This window comes from Glycine soja, chromosome 17 (assembly GCF_004193775.1).
Source record: "Glycine soja cultivar W05 chromosome 17, ASM419377v2, whole genome shotgun sequence".
NCBI lineage: Eukaryota > Viridiplantae > Streptophyta > Magnoliopsida > Fabales > Fabaceae > Glycine > Glycine soja.
Window position 1 is genome coordinate 9,606,945 of NC_041018.1, and position 19,019 is coordinate 9,625,963.

General features: G+C 37.4%; 1 protein-coding gene across 2 annotated transcripts; it reads right to left on the reverse strand.

The window, feature by feature from the left end:
• Positions 1 to 594: 594 nt before the first annotated feature.
• LOC114394274 (dnaJ homolog subfamily C GRV2-like) lies at positions 595 to 17,933 on the reverse strand. Of its 2 annotated transcripts, XM_028355955.1 has the most exons (22): positions 17,025 to 17,933; positions 16,114 to 16,350; positions 15,840 to 15,927; positions 15,531 to 15,739; positions 14,713 to 14,814; positions 14,567 to 14,629; positions 12,105 to 14,339; positions 11,396 to 11,758; positions 10,998 to 11,138; positions 10,093 to 10,485; positions 9,471 to 9,965; positions 8,684 to 8,907; positions 8,223 to 8,567; positions 6,313 to 6,607; positions 4,783 to 5,235; positions 4,359 to 4,704; positions 3,916 to 4,259; positions 3,357 to 3,821; positions 2,359 to 2,483; positions 1,749 to 1,872; positions 1,229 to 1,297; positions 595 to 1,073 (listed from the first exon to the last, which is right to left on the reverse strand). In XM_028355955.1, the coding sequence occupies exons 1-22, from the start codon at positions 17,451 to 17,453 to the stop codon at positions 867 to 869; spliced, it is 7,752 nt and encodes a 2,583-aa protein (XP_028211756.1). In that variant the 5' UTR covers positions 17,454 to 17,933; the 3' UTR covers positions 595 to 866. The 2 variants fall into 2 exon arrangements, with proteins under 2 accessions (XP_028211756.1, XP_028211757.1); XM_028355956.1 differs by lacking the exons at positions 15,840 to 15,927; positions 16,114 to 16,350; positions 17,025 to 17,933 and having other exon boundaries at positions 14,713 to 14,824; positions 15,531 to 15,734.
• Between the last annotated feature and the right edge of the window lie 1,086 nt (positions 17,934 to 19,019).

The window sequence follows — 19,019 nt, forward strand, 5'->3', positions numbered from 1 at the left end:
CCGATTGCTTATCTTTAATTAATTGATAGTTATAAAATATGTTAAAGTTATCATATTTATTAAGATATTATAAACCATAAGATTAACTTATATTAACAGTATAAATTTGACTAAATTTTTTAGACTTACACATGATGTCAATGGATCATATATATATATATATATATATATATATATATATATATATATATATATATATATATATATATATATATAACTCAAACACGTTACCATTATCTTAAATTTTTTGACAAAAAAAAATTAATACAGTAAAAACATGTTTTGTTTTACTTTTTTTCTATTCACATTGAAAACTAGTTTCTATTATATATTTATACACAATGAGATGGATAAGAAGATAAGAGGCAAAAGAAAAGTGTCTCATGTGAAAGAAGAGAGTGGGATGGGACGGGAGAGAAGAGAAAAGGGTTAAATAGACGGGGAAGTGAAGAGAATGGAATGGTAGGGGGAGAGTAGCAGAGGGGGAAAAAAAGGAATAGAAGGGGAGGGGTGTGAGGGAATTGGGTAGAATACGGATTTTAGTTAAAACAAAAAGGTCAGCTGCTTCAGAGATCATGTCAATAACACCACAAATAAAACTCAACTTTGACGATAATGCGCAAAATCACCTCACTATTTTTAGCAATAGTAAATACATCATCCAATTTACAAGGAAAAAAGGAAGGGAAGGTGAAGATCCCCTCTTTACACAAACGAATAACTCTAGAGAAAATTGCGCATGCTTCCCAGTTAACCCAGGAGCAACTAGATAACAAAACTGTACAGTGCACTATACAGGTGGGTTACAGGTATAGGTTTGTTGGGTATATGCTCCATCATGTAAAAACATTTTATTTTTTTTAATACTATAAAGGTTGATCCTGCTTTCCATTGAAGTCGGGAGAGGATGATGGAGGAGTTCTAGAAGTAGTGGATTGTGGTGGAGCAGTAAGAGCATAAATGAGTCTCGACGATGATGAATTCTCAATGAGACCAGCAATGCCAGCAGCTGCAGATTGAGCATTTGAAGGGAGGAAGAGATCATGCTTCTGGTCTTTGTAAGCACTCCAAACCTGGAACGTAGGAGGGAAAATGATTGTAGAAGGTAAAAACTTAGATATGTATACTTGCAACAGGATGCAGCAAAATGCACAGAGGTGCCAAGAGGTAAAAGCCAAAAACTCGAACAACCATGCCATATTACTACTCTACATGTGTTGAGACTTACATCAGAATTGTTCAATAGTTCTCGCACTTTAGTGCAATGGGCTCCTTCAGTAGCAAAGGCATGCAAGACCTGATTAAGCAGATAAGTAACTAGTCAACAACAAATAATTAATCATCAACAGAAAATTGTTACAAATTAATCAATATCATTTTTTTTAGAAACAACAACTGCAAGTACTTTCTTTAATGTTAGTCAAATTGTGCAAATAAATTAATGAAAAAGAAATAAAATACCTGCAGAAAAAAATACAAAATCCAGACTCAAAGTAAATGCAAAATTATTATTTTAAAGTGCAAGATGTCAGAATTAAGAAATGGGAAATTTAAAAGTAATAGTTGATTCTATGGAAACTCAGATATACAAACAAAATGTGATCTGATTAAAAACCACTGAAACACCAGGTACTGGAGCATACAGAAATACAATTTTTTAAAAATTGCAGAAAATAGTAAAGAAGAAGATATGGAGGAGAGAGAAACTCAAACTCAAGAGGAAGAATAAAATTGACCGAGATTCCAACCTCAATAGCAAGCACCCTGCCAATAGATGCTTCAGATTCATTCCACTTCATCTGAGAACAAAAGCCATTCCTTCCACCAGCCCTCCAGTCAAGAAGACCAAGAAGAACTTCAACAAGACCAACTCTGCATTGTTTGTAAAATTTATTTTAGAATTGAGAGAGAGAGAGAGAGAGAGAGAGAGAGAGAGGGTTTGCAATTCTTAAAAAATATATATATAACAGAATCCAATGGCATCATGTGATTCTTGTAGCCAACCTCACTTGGTGGGATAAGGTGGTTGTTTGCAGTTATATTTCTGTAAAATTAAGGGGTATTTAGTAAGTTTTTTAATTACTGACTCAAATTTCAAACTCTTCACACATCACTACCACGACTGAACTTCAAATCTACAAAAACAAGGGGAAGTTAAAGGACTCAAACCAGGTTTTTATATAAACAAAAAAAAAGGCCTTATAATTGAAATTGATTTGATGAGTTTTCTCTTTCACTTGCATCTTGTGTAAGTTTTATGCAGCTAATGCAAAGTTATATCATGAACTTGGATCTCCAAGTCAAAAAATATTGAATCAGTTAAAAGCGCATCAATTTTCAATTATACAAGGTACTCACTTAAGTCCCTGTGCAACAAGAGCATCCCTGGCTCGGTTTCCGGCAACCACAACACGTTTTAGAGTCTCAAGAGCTAAAATGCTTCCACCTTGCCACCCTATGGCTTTCATTAGCAGCGGAACAACCTGGAAGAAGAAATTTAAACAACAAAATAAAATTTTTGTTTGGTCAAAGACAGTTAAAAATTAGGTCAATGCAAGTTATATATACAGATAATGGAAGTAGAGCAACAAAAGCATACTAACAATATCAAAAAGAAATTAGAACCCTCCCTAAAGCATGAGGCTATCAGAACATGTAAACTTTTAAATCTTTCTTTTTACATACTCATCAGCTAAGTCACTCAATATCAACTGCAGCTGAATGGTATGTCCTCCCACAATCAATATTTAGCCTTTATCACCAACAGAAACATATCTAAACTCTCCACCCCACCCTAGGAAATAAATAATAAATAAATGACAGCTGTCATCGAACCAAAGATTCTCCAAAATAGCATGATTTTCCCTACAATTGCAAGTCTTAACATTTTCCGTTGAGACTTATATATTCTGAAGTAAAAAATAAGTTTAAAACTAGGATTAGCAGCTAAGAAACTGTTGAAAAAAAGTCAAAAGTTGCTTCTAGATCAGGTGAACCAGGATCACACACTTAATGGAATTTGGAGATGAACAATACAGGATCCAGAGAGATTTGAGGGAAACAAGTATTAGAGAGAGATGATCCCTGAGAAAAACAGAATATTCTCATGACAGACAAGCAAGTGTCGTATGATATGTTTTCACATTTATTTTTCTTTCTTTGCAATAAGAGGTAAGGATTTTGTTCAAAATATTATGGTATAAAGCAGGTAGACAAAAGACCATTTTCAGCAGGCTCCAAACCAAAAAAGGAGCCACGATAACAGTTTAATTAAAAGCAGAACATTGCATAACTGGCATAAAGCATTGTAAAATTGTAAATTAATAGATACTTATAGAACATGTCTTGTCAGCTACCTGAGGTGTTCCAACACTGGTTGCTGCCATGGCCTCCGCACAGGTGGTACTAGCTGCAAGTTGATGCAAGACACGCAAACAACTCAGGCGCACACGTTCTTGAGGAGTTTGTGTGTTCTCTGCTGATTCCTTATCTGGGTCATATGTTTGTTCTGCATGTCTCCCATTGTTTACCTCACCTGATGACATTGTTTCTCGCCTTCCCTCAAATGCAACAGCAGCAACTAGTTTTGGTACATATCCAAGATATCCAACATGATCTGCTAGTGCAGGATGCACACGCAGTAAGGAAACCAGTGCAGCCGACAGGAGCAAAGGAAGCTCTGGATCAATAACCTGCACCTCATAATGGGTGGCAGCAATGGACGACAAATACTGATCTAGTAGACCTTCCAAGAACCTTTTAGGGTTTCTAAGAGGGAATTTGGGATCTTTCAGAAACAGCCTAACATAGATGCCACCAACCTGCATCCACACAAAAGTTGAAATCCATTTATGAGAAAATATATTATTCTATACATAATTTTATAAAAAAAAATCACATATATCTGGTGAATACCTGTGGCTCATCTCTCATTTCCTGCTGTCCAGATGCCTGCTCAGGCACATCCCAATCAACAACACGCCCTTTCATCTGCTCACGGTATAGCTCTGATGCCATAGTGGAAATTTGTGCAGATAAGGAAGTCGCCATCGCTGGCGTCCATACAAGTTCTGGTGTCTCTGTAGTCTGCTCAAGGGCAACTACAACTGCTTCACCAGGTCCATCCCTGATTACTGATACAAGGCCATCAGGGAGAAACCTTGCAAGTGTGATAGAAACTCTTGGTCCGTGCATTGGTTGGCTAACAAGCTTCCCCAACAAGGAGGCCGCCATAGCTCTTTGCTGGAGTGGAATTTCTTCTGCATGGAATTATGATTTTTATCAATATGTATAAATCTGCAAACCGATTCTAAAAATGAGAATAATAAATGACCAACTAAGATGTACAAGTCTTCTACCCTTCAAAGGCAAGAGCAATTCAAGAATGTAGACAACACCCCCATGTTTGGCAGCAGCCCAGGCTAGCTCTGGTGTGCTTGCCAATGCGTAGAGAACATGGAGAGACCCTTCACGACAACTTGGGGATGAGTGAAGCATTTGTAATAAAAGCAGAAGACTAGATCCATCTGCAACCATGGCTTGCAAACAAGGAGCATGTGCTGTTAAGAGTGATAACACTCCTAGGCAAAGTTGAGGAATGTTACTGAGTGATGCTTCGGGCACAGAAAAGCATTCAAAAAGAGGCAGTAACTTGTCTTTATTAGAAAATATGGATGCCAAATTGGGATTATTAGTCAGAAGGTTCTGCAGAAAATAAAGAAGAATAGTCAGACATGCTGAATAAAAGTAGTTCACTACATAATAAGGCAGTTATGAATTAACCTGAAGGGAGGTCAATGCAGAACGGAGATTTTTAATCAGCTCAAGCTCTTCCTTCCCTAAAGATTGTTCTTCAGACATTGTGCCAGAATTTTCCAGAACCTGCTGCTCATTGACAGATCCATCAACAGCCTCACTTGTATGCTCAAAAGTCTCAAAGAAACTAGAGGTGCCTTCAACCTTATGACCGGCATCTTCAACACATTGATTGTGTACAAGATAAGATATAAAATCAATCAGAGCAAGGCAAAAAGTTTCTGGTTCACTAATTTCAAAGTCTGGTTGATCATTGTAGACTCTCAAGTAAACATTTCCAATGAATAATTCTCTGGATAGTGCTTTATAGACAAAGTCATGTGAATCCTTAATATCATATGAACCATCAGGACCTTGAGCTGCACGTTGCTGGTCCACAAATTTCAGCAACTCTGCTCGTGTTGAAGAGTTCCAGATAATCTGCACAGTATTCAAAAGATAGTATAAACATCAACATCAACATGCAAATACAAATAAGAAAAGGCTTAATTTTATTTTCTTAAAAGTTGAAACATAAATATTCTAAAGCAAAAAATGGTTAACTATTGCAGGAATTCATGGATTATCTCATTGAACACTACAGGTAGTCAGTAGATAGAACCTATTAAATGACCAGGAAGACTAGTGACTAAAAGAAACAACAAATAACTATACCAACTAATTTGTACGACTATATCAACAATACAATAGTCTGGTATATTTTCCTTTTGTGCCTTTTCTTCTTTAGGGGGAAGGAGAGTGCCATTTACACCGGTGTAAGTATTTTAGAAACATTAGGTTACATATTTTGAATTTTAATTGCTGTGTCAACTAGCAAGAAGCATAGTAGCAGGCTCAAAATGAGTTGAAGGCTCTAATAAATTTGTTCAATCAGTTTTAACATAAAAAGTTCAGTTCTACTTTCCCAGTTGCCAGAGGACCTATCTCCTTTTTGCCTATGTTGTAGATCTCTTCAGCCTATTCTTTTCTCTTCAAAAAAATTTCAGCTCTTCAGAGTTCAGATTTTATCTGACGTTCTTTTTCCCAAAATATTTAGGTTTTTCTTTATTCAACTCAAAATCTGCCAATCTTTTCCTTCCAAAATTTCTTCAGCTTAACAGTATTCTAAGTTCTTTCCTATAAAATGTGTAGCTTTTTATCATCGGCCAAACCAACAGTTCCTTTATCTCAGCATGCCGATTTTATTAACAATAACATCATTAACTTATCATCAATTTATTCTTACATCCTAAACAATAATCTTTTCTGACTGATTCAAAAATGGGCACAGACTAAAACCTAGCTACTAATGACTATGCATATAGTTTCTTGTCCAACATATTTGTCTTGTCACTTAAACTATGTTCCAATAACTGTGCAATCAGAGACATTAATAAAAACCTTTACAGAGTAAAACATTCATTTTTATTCCAATGGTAGTCCCACAAACAAGAAAACAAGTGCCCTTATCAAAACAATTCATCCTTACACAGGGTTAAGGATGATGAGAAAAAATACCTCTGGTGACTCCAGGTTTGCATTTAATTTGGACAGTAAATCTTTGGACATTTGATCTTTTAACATGCTAGAGAGCTTGGGAGTTAGCAAAACTCTGACGGCATCAGCAGCTGCCTGATTGTAAGGGGTTGCACTCTCATCTCCACACAAACCACTGAGCCTTGACAAAGCGTGTGATGCTTTTATGGCATGCATGTTTTTGGCAATTTGAACACTAGCACCGACACCATGAGATTCTGTTGCATCAGATTCTTCTGCAGTTGAGTCATACTGAAGCAGCAGAGGCAAAAGGTACCTATTATGGACCATATTAAATAGATAAGTCCAAAAATATTTACAAGTAAAACTAAATAGGATAAAAATATTCTTTATGTACCATAAATAATTATGGTCAACATATAAAAGTTAGAGCTCATTAGCTAACCAACAACTGAAAAAGTAATACTTCATTACCAGGATTAACTGAGATGCCTAGAGGAGTAAAGTATAAATTATAATACTAGGTGAGAATCAGATGGTATTATTATGTAAATTCCGTTTATGCCAACTAGATAATGTGTAAGGTTAATGTGTTGAAGTTAAGGTTAAATTGTTCGGGTACTACCCGAGTTTGATCCTTGGCGGAAGCAATTCTTGATCAGGCTTTACTTACCTCCTGACCGAACTTTGAATTAGTCAAGGTCCCTTTCCCTTGATGAACTGGAGGGTTAAGACAAAAAAAATGTAAATTTCTTTCTTATGCCTACTAGATAAAAGGTAGAGCTTGTACTATATTTGGTCAACTTTCACATAATGCTCAGTGCAGCACATTTAATGAGGTATTGAATCAAACACAAACAAAATTCAGGTTCCAAAAGGAACGCTTGTTTCAAAGTATCATGTTATATTCCCAAGAATATTATGACTAGGAATATTATTCCTGAATATATTTAAAATGTGCTTGGTTACATTTTAGACGATAACTTCCCTTACCACATGCGAATAAAATTGTAGGAAAGTATGGTAAAAATGGAAGTTACAACTTTCCCAGGAATCAACAGTACCCGGGAAGAATTTTTAAAAGCTTGTACATTCCCATGTTTACATCCCCAGGAATCAACTTTTAATCCGTGAAACAAATGCACTCATAAAGATTATCACAGATGGGAATAGCTCCCCAATTGAAGGGAAGCTAGTGTTTGAGGAGGAAACTCTATGTATGTCTTCTGTATTTGATGATATCAGTTTCATGCATTCAGGAGAAGAGTGTTGCCCTCAATGCCTCAGCTGGTAACCCTGTTACTGGTAACAATTCTTTGAGTAAGGAAAAAAATTAATTTTGGCTAATCATTTACAGGGAGTATTTGTCTTAATCCTTTTTTTCTTTCCCTTGTTAGTTGTTCCCACATCATTGTCCCATCATTCTTTGCCTAGCTCAGTTTCAAACTTGGATCCTGTTCATTCTATTACAGGGATCAACATGCGATACAAGATTTAGCCATTTAGGTGATGGTGTCCTACTTTAGAAGGAGACTGGAAGAGTGAGTCAGGAATGTCTCTGGAGATGTCAGAATTAAAAAAGAAAATCTTCAAGATTGATAGAAGGCATTCAGTTGTAAACAAAAGTTGCAATAAGATAAGGATGGCAACACATTCAAAGATCTCTCATAAGGTGATCCTAAGGAGGAAGAGGAATAGTTTAAGAGAATTGGAAAATAGAAACAGGATATCTAAACTGGGGAGAACTAGTCAAGACCATTTTGAGAACAAGAGTTGGAATGCACTTATAACAGTAAACCCATGTAACAAGCTGTACTTAAATACGTAACTGTAGAAGCTACTTATCCTATTTAATCGCTAGACTCACCCTCCTACAAACTTGAAATAGATATAAAATAATTTACCCTAAAACAATAATTGAAGAGGCATACCATAAAACACCAGCCTTCAATAAAGCATCTTGCAATTCAGAGGAAATAGAAACATTGGCAATAGTCTGTAAAGCAGCATTAACAGCTGCAGGTACAAGCTCAAATTCAGTACAGTGCACAATGTCCTCAACTAGTCCGGAAAACTCAAGTATCTCAGCTCTGGCAGCCTCAAACTGACTAAGAACTGAAAATGTTCGCATGATGTTTGTAACAATGATGGCAGATGGTTCATTTCCAGGAGTAGTTGGCTGAACAACACCCATGCAACGGGAAAGAAGAGTTGCAAGAAGATGTACTCCTCCATCCCTTACCAGCTCTTCACCATTCAATGAAGAAGATGCACATCTAACCATATGAAAATTCAATTAAGGATCAAAAGTTACCACAAAATGTTGCAACAAGGACATGAAAGAACATGAAACTTATTTGCATAATCCTAAGAAAGAACTTGAAACTCTTACGTCAGCCAGACAAGCTCTGATGCAGCAACAAGGAGAAGTGCTCTATCTGAAGAAAGAAAATTGTTGTCATCCTTGTCCACAGTAACAGCACTCAGCAACATGGGATAGCCGGCATATTTGAATGGCTCCAATACATCTCCATGTCTTCTGTATAAAATACATTGTCCCTTCAATAAAAGTAGCAATCTCCAAGGCTGGGGACCTTGCAACCCTTGCATGGTAGCCTATGTTTTGGTCACAAAAAATATAATCGAACAAATTATAAAAGGCATATGTATTCTTGCTTGCAAATGAAAAAAAAAAAAAAAAACTTTAGTAGAACAATTCATTGTAATGGAGGATATAAACACACACAAAGAAATCAAAATGAAAATCAATGAGCATTATGATTTTGATGGCCCATTTTTGTGCTAGTATACAACCATTGTAAGCTTGCATGCATGTATTCTGCAGTGGTGGTTCATTAGAAGATTAAAACATATAAGCTAAAAAATAAAATTGTATAAATGTGCAACTTTTTCCCCTATGAGGCTTTTAAGTCAATAGCATACCGAAGAAAAATTACAACTAGATTTCAGATTTGTATGCACAAGATACTTGATTCATAAATTAATTGCCCAAGAGTTAAGACAACACAAGTCTCCACAATTTTTAAGCTGAGATACTAAGACAATATAAGTATGAGAACCGTTATGTAGAAAACTAGAAATAATCATGCCATCTTAGTGACATTTACTGAAACATGATTCGAAAGAAGCCTGTGTATGACATGGAAACTTATGTTTACCTGGAGGCGTTCATAGGCCTTCTGTATAGCAAGAAACTTCTCCCTCCCTTCTGGATTTTTGTCAGGATGATATTTCATAGCAAGTTTCCGATATTGTCGCTTTAATTTTTCTTCATCAATGTTCTCAATCTGCTTCGATAAGCTAGATGCTTCATCCATAACTTCCAGAGAATTTCTTTTATTTACACCATCACTAGACACATCCTCAAAGGATACTTCAAGGATCTTGCAAGCTTCTTCTTCAGAAAGATCCATAGGCTTTCTAGTTAACTCTTCACGCCACATTACAAGTAGTGACTGAAGAAACTCTACATGTTCAACAATTGGCCAATTTGGAAAACGAATATCATCACATAGGTTCCTGAGGTAATAACGGTGACACCACATTTCATCTCTCAGCTCTGGGTATGTCACTGGAGGCATGGGGGCGTAGTCATATAAAACATGGCAATGCTGTGACAGTTTCTGCGGAAAATCACCAAGATGCTGCAAAACCTGATAAAAAGCGAAGGAGAATGGATTCAATTATACTATGTAAATATCATATTAGTAACCCAGTGAATGTAATATTATAAAAATTGAGGAAAAATAAAACTCATCAGGGTGGCTAAGTTTAGATTACCTGACGAATTAGATTTTCTGCCCTCATTTTGTGAGTCCATATTATCTCTGGCGTGTCAGAATCAGAAACCATTGCTGCAGCAAATGCTGCTGGACCACTACGTTCTAGTACGTACAACAAAGATTCAGGGAGAAGTCCACCAAGAACACTACGTTTTGCCAAAGGCAATGAAGTTGAAACTGCAGCCTCTTCCCCACCATGAAATGCTTGATGGACATGGGTGACAGAAAAGAGTTGCCCAATTGAAAGTAGATTAGACCCAGGATATGCCAGTGCAAAATAAAATGCACCAGTGCTGTATAGACGGACCATAGCTTTGGGATTCCGTGTAACAATAGCCTTAAGCAATGCAGCAGCTGCCTCAACAATACTTGGTTCCCCAGAAAGAAAGGCCTGTCCGCACCCCCAGAAAAACAAAATGAAATGGAAAAAAGGAAATCAAAATATTATAATATTTAATTTGTTTAGAAGTTGGAAGAGTAGACAAAACATACAATTTTATGATATCATTTTTATATCTTGGAATATTTTAGAGTATCCTAGATTATCTCTTGGGATTTATTCTTCTTTTATATTTTATTATTATTTGTTGAACTTTGTAGTTACAGGCATATAATATCATGTAAATAGGAATATTATCTCCAATATCTATTTGTATTTATTGCATTAAGTCTATATAAAACGAACTCCATTGTGTAGTCAAGACACACAGTTTCAGCCTCTCTTGCATCTGTTTCTCTCTCTTTCAACAAGAATGATAAAGACAATCAAGAATCAAAGAATCTAGCCAAAATAATTTTGGGAAAGAAATGCTACTTAGAAAGATGCAAGTCATAACTCATGATAACAAATATCAATATTTTCTAACATGGCTGATTAAAAAAATGAACAATTACTAAAATTACCTGTGCAATATGTGGAAGGCAGCGTGGACTTGACAAGATTCGCTTTACTCTAGGAGTTGGAGTAACAATCTCTCCAGCATCATCTAAATCTGAACGTGCAGACACCATGCTATGCAATATGGACAAAGCAGTGTCCCCAACCTGAATACAATATACATATTTTATCTATTAGTAGGATACAAGGAAAAAAAAATTAAAGAATGAAGTGTCAAAAAAATGTTTTTGACAAGACAATTTATTAGCCATAAACATAGCTATCTTCTATGACTTTCGGTAGATTTCCAAATGGGCCTAAGCTTATAGTTATCAACAATTCAAGATAACAGCACAAAATCTACAGAAAACATCACAAAAGAAATTATTATCAATATTATCTTCCAACTCCAGCATGATTCTACCTGAGGTGGGGTAAGGACAGGAACTCTGAGGGCAAGTGCCCAACGAAGCTCACGGATATCACGCAACTTTTTCCAATCTAGCATCCCAGATGCCCAAAACCTTGTTGTCCAATCAATAGCCTTCTTGGACCACAATCTTCTAATAGCATCTTTTTCCATAGGACCAACTTGAGCACCATCTTTATCAATATACAGCCATTCCTTAAGTGGTTCCATAAAAGCACTAGCAGCAATTAAATTGGATTGCAAGGGAATAGATGTCCTCTCTGAAGTTTCATGAACCGCAGTAAGCAGATCAACAGCTAATACACAACCTCCAACTAGAACACAAGCCTCAACATTTGATAAAACCTTCATCAATGCCTGAAATTCAGTAAACCATAGTTAATTTAAATTTTCAAACAATAGAATTGACATACTGCAATGTTTACTTGAGCATTTTGAAAACTTTATTCCATTTAGGATAATCATTAAATCAAATAATCAATATTGACCACCAATCCTGTTACAAATTGCAATTACCAGCAATGAAGGTCAAAATTTAAAATGTATTTTCTTTTTGCCCAAATAGTGCCAAAATTGCAGTACTCTAAAGGACAAGTATTAGGATGGCCTTTGAACAGAACTATGATACAATAAAAAAGCATAGTAATCCTTCCTCCCACTCAGAGAAGACAAAACAAGGAAAAAGTAAATTCAATTTGCACACCTTCAGAAGTAAAAGAAGTCGATGCCTCAAAGCACTGTCATCTGTCCTATCCAAGAGAACAGTAATGTGAGCTGTACCTTCAAAAGGGCCAATGGTCATGTAATGCTGCTCATATACAATTGCCATTGCCCTTGCACAAAGTTCTCTCACTGATGATCCACCACCTCCACCAAAACCATCTAATCTACCCATGTCGCACCAATCATCAGACGCACCTAATTCATCAGGAACAGCACCATCTACAGTAAGCCCGGTGTCAGCATCACATAAGAACCGATGGTAAAGTGCCCTGAAGAAAGCAACAGGATCACGCAATGGGAAGTCTTGCGCCCTGCCACCACTGCCACTCTCAAGCAGTAACCGAAGATAATACTGTCCCACGCAAACTTCTTTTGACAAGCTTGGGTAACGAACAGAAAATTCAGGGTAGTTCCAAGATATTTGTGGCACACTCTCAACCCCAGATACCATATCCAATGTAGCACCCCCTGGAACAATATCTTCAGTACGCTCTTTCTCAACATCTAGTTTATGAACTTCAGCTTGCAAAGATTCTCTCAATTCTTGCCTAGTACGCTCATTCCAAATCAAGTCTGCACGATTGTGATCAAGATCAAAAGCTCGCCAAAATTCAGGCCAGTTACATAGAAGTCGACCAGATCCTACAGGGGTGTTCTCCACAACAACTTGGGCGGGAGCAGGAATGCCTGCATTCTGCAAACCAACTGCATTGCTGTCAGGATCAACTGAATTTGAAAATTCAGATCCTGGAGCTTCATTTGAGTTTGTTGATACCGCAATAGCTGAATCCACAAAAGTTGAATGCCCATTTTGAACTTCTCCTGTAGAAGATCCATTGTTCAAATTTTCACTAGTGTGAACAACTGATGATTGAATATTTGAAGCCTGTCCAGAACCTGGGTCCATAACAGTTTTATGATAGCTGTCTGAGCCTCTAACAATAGCACCCACTGTCTGCCTAGCTGAATCAGAAGCATCAAAGTTATTAGCTGAAGGGAAAGGTTGTTCTTGCGAGGTAAGTCCTCTCCCAATGCGACCTTTCCTGTGCTGAAGTAAACGTCTTTTTCTTTTCCCAATTGATGACTCTTCTTGATTTGTGTCTTCGGCTAGAACTCCATCAGCACGTGTGTGCAAGTAAGCAACGAGGCCAGGAGGCAGTATTCGGGATAATAGCTCCAAAGCTGGTTGATAGGAATCTGCCCAAAGAGCAACAAGTTGTCGACTAACTTCACGCCGCTCACCAGACGGAAGGAAAAATGCATGCAGTAAATGTCTCAACAAAGCACCATCACGCAAAGAAGCATCCCGCATGGACTCTGCAGCAATAGCATCTTCTTCTGCAATTGATCGCATGATCATTGCTACTGTTTCTCTAACACTTTCAGCAGGGTGACCAAACAGTGCAAACAAGCGACGCTTCAACCCTGCAACTTGGCGTAACAATTCAACAAAAACAGTATATTGGGTAGTCTCACCATGTGGATCACAGATCATAGCCTCGAGCACTTCGACAACAGTCATTGACAGTAAAGGCGATACTGACGTGGGCTTTAATCTGTTGACAAGAATGATGATATAATTATGATTAGCAAACAAAACAGACTTTGTATGCATAATTGTGGCATGCCATTCTCCTTTAGAATCTGTTACATTTGCATCACCAGGCCCACCACCAATAAGTGCAGCAACAAGCCCTGCAGCCTCAGAAGCTACACCTTCTGAACCATTTCTGAGTAAACCCATTATCCTTCCAACTGCCGCCGGAAAAGACATCACATGTGAAGCTGCACTTCTTGAGGCAAGTAGTCTGCGTAAACATGCAATAAAACCCATCACAGTTGCTGCAGCTTTTGGTGAAGGGGGTGGCAATGGAGGAGATTCTGGAGGAAGATTTGGGGCAGCAGGAAGCATAGTAATCAAGGCCATCAAAGTAACCTCCGGTACTTCAACGTTTGTAGGCACACCACCATATGGTATACAGGCATTGAACTCCCTTATTCTACGCCATAGTTTAGCCCTAGATCCAGGAACAGAACCACCTTCAGCAACGGCATCTTTGGCAGCAGCTGCTAAATGTTTCAAATGCATGGATGCACTTTCTGCATCAGTAACAGGCTTTTGTTGACCATATTGCAAAAAAACTCTCCCACAGGGAGGATCAATACGATGACCAGGCATTGTCAGTCTTGGCAATACAGGTATGGCACATTGACCCTGTAAATAAACATCACTAGAAGTCAAACAAGCACTTGGACACTCCATTCTGCAATAAGACATTCTTTCTTTTTTATAACATCATATAAGATTGCCTCCAGTTCAGGAACAGGTTAAACAATGATATTATGAGATTAGACAAGCATTATAGGAAATAAATCACCATGCTTCAATGTACACATACAATTAAAAACAATTCTCAACCAAGATGAGATACATCTACCTACTTCAGTTTGTAAAGCATCACGAACTGCTGCAAGTAAGCTATCACGAGATGTGCTTGCATAAACCTACAATTCATGCCACATTGGTGAGAAAATTTATAGCATAAGTGCATAACAAATCATAACTAAATAGCACAACAAAAGCTTACATGGATGGGGCATCCATCACTAAATTCAATTGCAAACATCTGGGGCTCTTCAGCAAACCGAACAAGAGCACTTACTGAAGATAAAGGACGAACAGTAACAGCCTGCACACATCTAGTAAAAATTCTCAACACTTGACATAACCCCTCTGATTCTAAGTAAAACTCAGCTAGCATAGACACATATAAATGCATTAAATGAAATTGGTTGCATCAAAACATGTAAAGCCAACATAAAACTATTGACAAAAACACAAATCCACATTCTTTTGATGATGCATATATTGTTCAAGATTAATATATCTTTAAAATCTGTTCAACCTGGCTCAGAATAAGATACTGCTTGCTTGCTGTTACCATAACAAATTGAGGCCGCATTTGCTCAAGCTTTTTCTTAGTACAAAGTTTTTTTTCTAATTAAAAGGAACGTTTAAAAAAAAAACTGGATAACTTTTTAGGGGGGAAAATCAATTAGGACTTTTCTCAGACGAAAAAAGTTATATAATAAAAGCACTCTATTTCAAACCTTATCCACATGTACCCTAAATGTGCAGCCTTATAGAAAAAAGCATAAATCACCGTGGTAAAAAACTCCAAAAACCTATTGCACACAGTAGCATCTTATGCTGCAAATCTGTAATCATGTCATTCAAGATTTATTAAAAAACAATATTTGAGAAAAACAATAGTTTATCAATGCTTAATTTCTTGTGCAAGAAATTCCATCAGCACGTATCAATGCCTATAATAGATTTTCATCTATAAATGGGCCAAATGGCTACATCCTATTCACAAGTTGACTTAATAAATGCGTCACTTACTTCATAATTCTCAGGACGCCTTTCCACAAGTGAAACCTTTGTAAGAATGAGCTGACGAGATACAGAATCACCATGCTCACCTAGTCCTCCTTTTGGGCCAACTCCTAAGCTCAATCCTGGAACATTTAGAGTTCCATGGGCAGCAGAACGCAGCCTTGTTACAGACCATCCCCCCATTGGGGTATCTTCTGCTCCAACTGCCTCTTTTGCTGCATTACATTTGTTTGTTCAAGGTTAAAAAATAAATTCACTGCAATAAATAATGAATTTGAAAGTGGAAGGAACATAAACAAGGTTATGACTAGTTACCCCTTTGTTTTATATATTCAGAAATAGAGAGAGTTTGAGAACTCTCCACAGACAAGGATAGCCCAACAGTGGATTTTGCAGTTTTAGTCTGCAATAAAATTTATGCGCTGTTATTACTGTTGATATTAAAACAGGTAGCATTCCTTGGTTATCAAGAAAGCACAAGTAAACCATTCTTACAAATGCTGTTTTATTTCATGCCTAAAGGCAACGTAATTTAAGGATCCAATATCTCGCAGAATAAATATTGAAGTTTAAACAAATCCATCCATACCAAATTTGAGATAATAGCTGATATTGTGCATCCAGAAGCAGCTTGGAAAGCTTTAGATTTTCTTCCATATAAGGGGCAAAGAACAAATCCGCTACCATGATCAACATTTGTTTTTCCAAAAGCATCAGATAGAAGAATAATTGCAGGGGAATCCATGTCTCTAAAATCCAAGCACCAGCGAAGGTCACCCGATTTTGTATCGAGAAGTTCAACACCAACATAAGTTACTTTCAATTTCTGTGAAAGCCACCAGCCATATAGGATAATTAGTTTAGCTTATCAACCACTCATTCTTTTTTTTTTTTTTTGTATAAGTTCATCATACAGTATATCAAAGACAACTGCCGGTTATTAAAAAAAACTATCTCCCCACCATCCTAATCTCCACAATTCTCACAATATAAAACATTAAGGTAATGTTAGGATTAAGGATTTTAAAATTATAAGGAATTTGGCATGCATGGAATTGCTTCAATTAGATTATTTTCATTTACAAAATACTTTGTTTGGATAAGTCAATTCAAATACCTTGTGTTTCAAATGGTTTGTTTAGATAAAGTAATTCAATTTCCATATGTAAATTTCATTTTGTCAATTTATTAAAACCTTGCTTGACACACTTATTTTTTCTTTTCTCTTGATTGGCATGGAACAAATGAATGACACAAAAGCACATCCTCACAATTCATCCATCATCCACAACAAACTATGAACAACACAAGACAACTAATAAACAGTACCATAAACTATTAACCATCGCAATGCAAACAAAAATAATCCCAAAATCAAAATGCATGCATGTCAACTCTTCTCTGCTCTCTTTACTCACGTCCCGGATAAAGCTCACAGAAAAGCAATCATCATCGAAAAACAAGAGAACCAATCACAACTAAAGAAGCAATGTGACTTACAAAAGGAACCCACTGAGCTGCCCTTCGCCGAAGATGAAGCACCGGGAACTCAGCCACCGGCACCAACCGGTTCCACCGAATCCGGTGCAACTCCGTCAAAATACTCGCCCTGTACCGCGATGAGAACTTCGTGGCCTTGAATTTTCCGCGTCCATCGGTCCTCACACTGAGGTTAAACTCGTTCGAATTCTCGTCGCGGCCGAGAACGGGCGAGGCACCTTCGAAGTCCGTCGCCACGTCGTAAGAGTTCGTGACGGAGAGCGTGGAAGGATCGAGAGTGAGAACGGTGACGCTGGAAATGCAGAGAATCCGCTTGTAGCGACCACGCCACGAGTGCTTAACGACCATATACCGAGCCAAGTACTCGGGCTCCTCGAGCGGCGGGGGACCGGAAATGACGGCGGCGGAGGCGTTGGCGGCGTTTTCCATGACAGGCGGCGGGCGAAGCTGGACGGGGCGGTTGAGATCAGATGCGTAGCGGCTCACGGATTCGACCTGGGGGAGATACGCGAGGGTGTGGACACGTGGCGCATTGTGGAAGCGGAGGAAGAACCAGAGTCCCTGCTGCTGCGACGATGGAGGTGACGCCGCCGCCGCCGGGCTTCCGAGTGGCCGAGAGTGATTCGCCCCCAGCTCTGAGACTTAAGAGCGGTGTGGATTACATTCAGTTTTTCCGCGCGATCGAATCGGAACCCTAACTAAATTGATTTGTTCATCCAATGCGAGGTTTCGATTGGAGTTTCGATGAGGAAGGGAGGGGTTAGGGTTGCGGGAATCGGAAAACGGAAAATCGAATCGGAGCAAGCAGTCGCACGTTGGAGTGAGAGAAATAGCGAGAGAGAAGGGCGTAGTGGGAGGACCGAACGCACCGTCTGATGCTGATCAAAATGACGTGGCCGTTTCTTATTCGCGATGACTCCTAATACCTCCTTCAGAATAAAGACACTAATGAAAAATCAAAATATTCTATTACGTGGTTTTTTTATTCTGTTTTAAGTTACAGGAGCAAAATTCTACTTATGTGGTTTTATACGTAAGAAACAAAAACGATAGTGTGTTTTAGAACAATGAAAAATCATATTTAAACTATTGGGATTTAACATTTTAAGAAAGATGAATTTTGTTTTATTTTAATATTTTTTCTCATTTACATAGTAGTTGCTGAATAAAGGAGGTGAAATTGATAATAATTAAAACTACTAAAACTTGGATCAAAATGCAGCTATTCAGTAAACAACTTGAAATGAAATAATATTCAAAATTAAATTCTTTCTTATTTTAAATTTATAAAATATAAAATGAATTGCTTCTAGTAATTCATTAGGTCTTGAAAGAAGAAAAGAAAAAAAAAATCATTATAGTAGATATTTTTTATTAGTTTAGTTTAGTTTGAACTCAATCATGAATATAAAACAACTTTAGATCACTAAGTTGTTTCTATTCAAAATTGGAAATTTTCTTTTTTCATCATAAGTCAAAATTAAGAAGTTTTTAACCCACTAAAATGGACTTTATGATGAGGATTGAGATAAATACATGACTTAATTTCTATTGACACTCTTGTTCACTAAAAATAATTCGAGAAGGTTCTCACTTTAAAGTTTAAACAAATTGGTCCTTTGTTTCATCACTTGTCCACATCTAGAAGACATTATTCTAAATATGCTTCCCTAGTTTTGGCATGAAGTACTACAATGAAAGCATTCTCTCGGCTTTAACATCGATATCAGGGAGACCTATTCGTGTTGATGTTAATATTATAGAAGCATATCAAGAGATGAGTTTGTTAGAGACTGTAAGAAAATTAATCAAGAACAACCTGTGGTAGGTAAGGTTTGGTTTAGAAATTTAAATTAGTTTAACATGGAATATGAATGTTTCCCTCCTTTACAAAAAATGTGGCCACTGTTACCATACTTCACTGAGTTATGGGATTCTCATGGGTGTGCCACCTGTGACATTGGAGCAATCCAACCAAATGAAGGGAATTCAACG

Bases quoted from the DNA above. Each gene is read 5' to 3' on its own strand.
- LOC114394274 (XM_028355955.1), bottom strand. From the start codon at position 17,453: ATGGAAAACGCCGCCAACGCCTCCGCCGCCGTCATTTCCGGTCCCCCG. The intron at 9,966-10,092 runs GTAATCTAAACT...GCTTTTTATCAG, and splicing joins CAGAAAATCTAATTCGTCAG to GTTTTGCAGCATCTTGGTGA. The intron at 8,908-9,470 runs GTAAACATAAGT...ACCAAAACATAG, and splicing joins AGGCCTATGAACGCCTCCAG to GCTACCATGCAAGGGTTGCA.